A 6,396-nucleotide genomic window follows, 5' to 3' on the forward strand; every position below is an offset into this window, starting at 1 on the left:
ATAGTGTAAAGATCTACAAATAAAACTGTTCATTACATTGTATAGTGTAAAGATCTACAAATAAATCTGTTCATTACATTGTATAGTCTAATGTTCTACAAATTTTACATATAGGATACTAAGTGTGATTCATTTTAAATTCTTTGCAAGTCTGAACAATTTCAAGATGACCTCTACCCTGACACGGCAGCACCCACTCCGGCTTTAACAGCGGAAGAATGGCTTGATGGTAAAAATCGTAACCCTGTTCTCATGACTTTAAAGGTCAGTGGTAGATATTTTTTTATTTATACATTGACTTTGAAGGTCAGTAACTGTCACATTTATTTTATTATAGATTGACTCTGAAGGTCAGTGACTAGTACATTTGTTTTGTTATACACTGATTTGGAAGGTCAGTGACTGTCACATTTGTTTTTTATAAACTAATTTTGGGGGTCAATGACCTGCATATTTCTTTTTTTGTATCACTGAATGAAAATTAGTGACCGATACATTTGGTTTCTGACATATTTTGTATCAGATTTATGTGAAAAATGTTTTTGCTTTATCTATATAATAATTTTGTTAAAAACTAGCTTTTAGTTTCAAAGATGATTAAATTTTTTCACAGTTTAGTTCAAAATAGCTTGTTCAAGAGAAAGCAGTTGTATTTATGTAGAAAATCACTAAAGAATTTGGAAATTAATACCTTTTTGACAAGAATAAAGGTTCTTTTCTGAAAAACGTATTAGTGATAAAAAGTTATCAAAACATGCCTCAAATGCAATTAAAGAATTAGATTGGCATATGTTGGCTTTAAATATTTTGTATTAGTAGTCCATGAAAGATTTTAGTTGATGGAACATTGTAACAAATGAATAATTTGTGAGCCACCATAATTCATTAACATCCATGACAATTTGTTAATCTCAGAAATGTTTTAGTAGTTAATTAATATAAGTATAAGATGAACAGTCTCTGAAACATTGTTGTAGATTGACATTATTAATATAAGATGAACAGTCTGTGAAACATTGTTGTAGATTGACATTATTAATATAAGATGAACAGTCAGTGAAACATTGTTGTAGATTGACATTATTAATATAAGATGAACAGTGAAACATTGTTGTAGATTGACATTATTAATATAAGATGAACAGTCAGTGAAACATTGTTGTAGATTGACATTATTAATATAAGATGAACAGTCTGTGAAACATTGTTGTAGATTGACATTGTTAAAATAAGTATAAGATGAACAGTCTGTGAAACATTGTTGTAGATTGACATTGTTAAAATAAGTATAAGATGAACAGTCTAGTCTGTAAAACATTGTTGTAGTTTTGTATAGTGTGAAAGAGTTAAGAAGGTATTGTTTAAAAGTAGATGAACATGTTTCTTATGTTACTGATAGACTGGTGCTGGAGCACGGACCAATAAGCCAGTCTTGTACCACCATGAGAAGCAGTTTTTGGTGACAGCTGACCGAAACAACGAAAGAAAGTTTCTTTTCATTTCTCAAGAGAATCGTGTTGATTACCGAGAAACTTCTAACATGAACATCAATGCTATTAACAACAATGCAACTTTGGATATGTATGTAGCCTACATAATAGGTTATATTATCAATGCATTATTAGATATTAGTTGCTTTGAAAACTATTAAGATTATATATAGCCGATATTTATACACACTGTACATTGACTTGTCTCTTTCTAAATGAAAAATCCTGAAATCAAAATGATCAGTTTATTCAACTTGTAAGTGATGTTATGTCTAACATAAAGACCTCAAAAATCTGTTTTGTAAGGTATTTGCTGGAAAAAATAATATCCTATTAATCACAACAGCTGTAATAAATTCTTTCATTTTAGTCACTGTAGCAAGTCTGTTGTTTTCTGTCTCTCTTCTCTTAGTATCTGTAATAAATATTTTCTTCTTCCCTATTCATGTTAATAACTGTAACAAGTTTTTTCTTCTCCCTCTTCATGTTAGTAACTGTAACAAGTCTTTTCTTCTCCATCTTCATCTTAGTAACTGTAATAAGTTTTTTCTTCTCCCTCTTCATGTTAGTAACTGTAAGTCTTTTCTTCTCCCTCTTCATCTTAGTAACTGTAACAAGTTTTTTCTTCTCCCTCTTCATGTTAGTAACTGTAAGTCTTTTCTTCTCCCTCTTCATAATATTAACTTATAAAACAGTAGCTTAACAGAGTTAATCGTGATCTTTTATAACAGAGTTAATCATGATCTTTCTTACGACTAGCAGCCACAGTCTTTGGTAACAGTATTAACCATGATCTTTCATATCAGTATTACTCATGACCTTTCATATCTGTGTTACTCTTTCAGCACGAATCAGAACCAGGTCACAGAGAAGAAACAAATACCATGGCTTCAAGATGAAGAGACAGCTAATGGAGTTACAATGTGTGATATTGTGTCCAGTGGTCAGTGTCCAGTGGCCACATATGTCACTCTGAATGACAGTGCTAGTGAAAGTGACAGTGAAAGTGATCCCGAGATTGAACCTAATGGACCACGAACGTTAGCAGTGGTAAGGGCGTTATATATTTGAGGAGGAATAGTTTTTTTTCCATTTTCTCAGGAAGTTTGAAATATTCCCATGGATGATAACAGTGATACCATTGTGGTTATGGAAACATAAGATAAAGAACATAAACGTAAAATGACAGATTTTTAATTAATACACTAGCATTTCCTAAACTGGGGTCATCACATTAGGTTTGTAAATAGTCTTAACTCTAAGTAAAAAATATTAAAGTGTAACAAAACATTAGTGCATTGTTGTTGCTGTTAACTCACTAACAATCAACAGTGTGTTGGATCCTCCCACTAGGGGGTCCTCTAAAATATTTGGAAGCTATGAATTAATGAAAATTTGGAAGCCATTGGAGTACACAAGTCATGAGATACAAATTAGCAAAATATAAATTTTTTATTGCTAAGAAAGTCAAATCTTTTTAGGGGTCCTTAGACTAACTTCAAGTAAATTTAAATAATTGGTTTATTGAGGTGAAAAAAATAAATCAAAAAATGTTTTACAGAAACAAGATAGGCTAAGGGTTGTGGGTTGAGTTAGCACAAAACTGTGGAATTGATCTAGTGATTGTTATCTACCCCTGTATTGTAGGAAGACTTTATTGAATTTTATTATTGTATTGAAATTAGTATGATAAGTCATCAGTCAATTATTTTTACTTATTACAAATCATATCTATATCCTTTTGATTTCTGTAAAACAGTTTTAATTTACCTCATTCCCTGGAGGATACTGCTGTACAGGTGTCATTTCTGTAAAACAGTTTTAATTTACCTCATTCCCTGGAGGATACTGCTGTACAGGTGTCATTTCTGTAAAACAGTTTTAATTTACCTCATTTCCTGGAGGATACTGCTGTACAGGAGTCATTTCTGTAAAACAGTTTTAATTTACCTCATTCCCTGGAGGATACTGCTGTACAGGTGTCATTTCTGTAAAACAGTTTTAATTTACCTGATTCACTGGAGGATACTGCTGTACAGGTGTCATTTCTGTAAAACAGTTTTAATTTACCTCATTCTCTGGAGGATACTGCTGTACAGTTGTCATGATTAACAAATGATAGTAGGTTTTATTGAATGATTTTATTTTTCATATTTGGATTTCGAGATTAACCTTGGAATACATCTAGAGCTCAACTACATGTATAACATTCTTTCCATAATTTTCTTTTAATGCTTTATCCAGCTAAGCAGAATATCACTAAATTGTAGACTTGTTTAATGTTACGAGTTTGTAAATAGTATTGTTCTAGCAAACACGTGCTTGCTCCTATAACAACAGGACAGACTACTGCCTCTTCTTCAAATAGAAGCCAATGTAAAACATGATGTATGATTGGTTGTTATGTAAATATTTATACATGTTCTACACTTTATGATGTAAAATTATAAATTACTCATGGTTTAAGAAAAATTTAAACTTCTCTATAACTGGTAGAATGTTTAATTTGTTGACATTATAATGGTTTAAGATTTAATTTTTGGAAAGCAGGGATTCTGTTTATGGCATACATTATGACGAAAGACACACAGATAACCTAATCTTTGATAAACACTTCTTGGTTTCTCTTTGTGTTGGAGCAGTTGAAGAAGGCCTATAAACATCGTACAGCAGAAATTAAGTCCTTGAAAAGGGACCTGGCAGCCAAAGATGCCCAAATACGAAAACTGGAAGATCGGCTGGAGAAGCTGACGATGAACGATGATGAAATGTGAGGCTAAGGCACGTACAAAGCAAGTAAATTCTGCCACCATATTTTTTCTTCAGTCACTAGTTGATTCCACTTTTGCCAGTAAAAACCGAGTTGATTTTAACTTCAAAGCATATCTCTGATATTTCTGCTTACGATCTGGTACAGTTTTATATTGTACAATTTTTCTGCCATTTCTGAATATAAAAAATGTAGTTAAAATTATGTGATAGTGCTCTGTCACAGTCCTGAAGTTTTGTTTCATGTAAGTTCATAGATTTCTACTTGTTTTATATCAGATACACATTGTGTGCACATTTTTACCTGTTTTTTTCATACTAATGTATGATAATTTCATTCTTCAGTTCTTGTATATCTAGTGATTTTATGAAAGTTTATGTTTCTCTGAAGTTTAAGTCGACATAAATAGTTTTGTATCAGTAGATTGTTCCTGTGATTTTCATGGTTAAGCAGAAATTTGTACAATCTACTTTTGAAGAACTGATTTTACTCAGTACATGATTTAGTAAGAACATCATGTCACAACCACTGAGCTAGGTCAGGAACTGTTGCTCAAATGTAATAGAAGTTAGTAAAATACAGTGGGTCTGATATTGCAAATGTTTGTTTTCAAGTCAATTTTATGACATATTTCTTACAGAATGTAATTTTTCTAAGATTCTGTAGCAGGTTATTAATTAATTCCACTTTCTAATATTCTGAGAAATATTTTAGAATCTACCCAATATTCAGATTAAAGTTAGTTTTGGTTTTGTTTAACCTGACCTTAACTATATGAGATCTCATAATAACACAATTTGTGATTGAATAATGAAACAAGTAATCCATGCTATGAAAGGTGAGGGAGGTGGGCTAATTTAGTTTTGTAATGAAAAGTTCTAGAGATAAAGAAACTATGCAGGTAACTAAATAGTTATAAATTAATTTGAAAGAAGATTCAATAAAACAAGTATCTATTTATCGATATTTAGCAAATAATCAATTGTTTACTAACTCAATTTACACCAGCAGATGAGATGAAAAGTAAAAAAAATCACTCCTCAGTTTTCTGTTTTGGACTATGTATATTTCAGTATATTCTCTGTGATGTTAAAACACCTAAATTAACACTTAATGTACATACAAAAACACCCAATTACCTAAAGTTTAAAAATGATTGGATATTACTGGAAAACTACCCATAGTTTAAGCTGTGCGTAACAAATAATGCTAGAATCTGATTCACTGCAGCTAAATAATTACTTGAAACATTCTTTATATAAAATAATTTTTAACCACGGATCTGAATGATTAGGAAAAGTGAAACTTTGTTATTATATTTACCATTTTAATATAATCTCATTATATGGGGAGTGTTTTACACTGGAACATTCAAAACAAAGTCAGTGTTTATTTAAAGTTTGAAATAGTTAACAATGATGACATCATAAATTTTATTTCCAGTTCAAACATTGTGTGACTGGGGGAAATGTAATGCTGAATTGTTTAGTCCTTGTGTTTCTGTAATCTAGTTTGTTAAATCTTGGCCAATGAAAGCCCACGTTTTTAAAGCACATTTATGTCTTTCAGTGCTACTGCTGATCTCACCATGTGTTAGTACAGCAGAATCACTGAACCAGTTGTATTCAGTTTATTGTTCAGCTAGCATTGTTTCATTTTATTGTTGATAAGTTAATAAGGATTGATCAGGTGGCAGTAGTGGTTGTTAAAATAGTATTGTTAAAACACTGAAAATTTAGCAGGAGAATATGTGTTCAGTTACTTATGATAACAGTCAAGGTGATAGGTGACACAACCACATCTGTGTTTTATGTTTGTTCTAATAGGTTATAATTGACACAACCACATCTGTGTTTTATGTTTGTTCTAACAGGTGATAGGTGACACATCCAAATCTGTGTTTTATGTTTGTTCTAACAGGTGATAGGTGACACATCCAAATCTGTGTTTTATGTTTGTTCTAAAAAGTGATAGGCTGACACAACCACATCTGTGTTTTAAGTTTGTTCTAATAGATTATAGCTGACACAACCACATTCATTGTACATCCAACTTAGTCAGATAAACATAATCACTGTACAACCAACTTAGTCAAATAAACACAATCACTGTACAACCAACTTAGTCAGATAAACA

The 6,396-nt window shown here is 31.3% G+C and overlaps 1 protein-coding gene across 1 annotated transcript in view; it reads left to right on the plus strand.

Moving 5' to 3' along the window:
• LOC106471839 (coronin-2B-like) overlaps positions 1-6,385 on the plus strand; it is a 12,800-nt gene extending 6,415 nt beyond the window's left edge. The window contains exons 7-10 of the mRNA XM_022400447.1: positions 151-264; positions 1,400-1,581; positions 2,336-2,540; positions 4,133-6,385. Of these exons, the coding sequence (XP_022256155.1) occupies positions 151-264; positions 1,400-1,581; positions 2,336-2,540; positions 4,133-4,264 (633 nt within the window). The 3' untranslated portion in view covers positions 4,265-6,385. The remainder of the gene's footprint in view (positions 1-150; positions 265-1,399; positions 1,582-2,335; positions 2,541-4,132) is intronic.
• The last annotated feature ends 11 nt before the right edge of the window (positions 6,386-6,396 follow it).

Source organism: Limulus polyphemus, unplaced genomic scaffold (assembly GCF_000517525.1).
Source record: "Limulus polyphemus unplaced genomic scaffold, Limulus_polyphemus-2.1.2 Scaffold4897, whole genome shotgun sequence".
Classification (NCBI taxonomy): domain Eukaryota; kingdom Metazoa; phylum Arthropoda; class Merostomata; order Xiphosura; family Limulidae; genus Limulus; species Limulus polyphemus.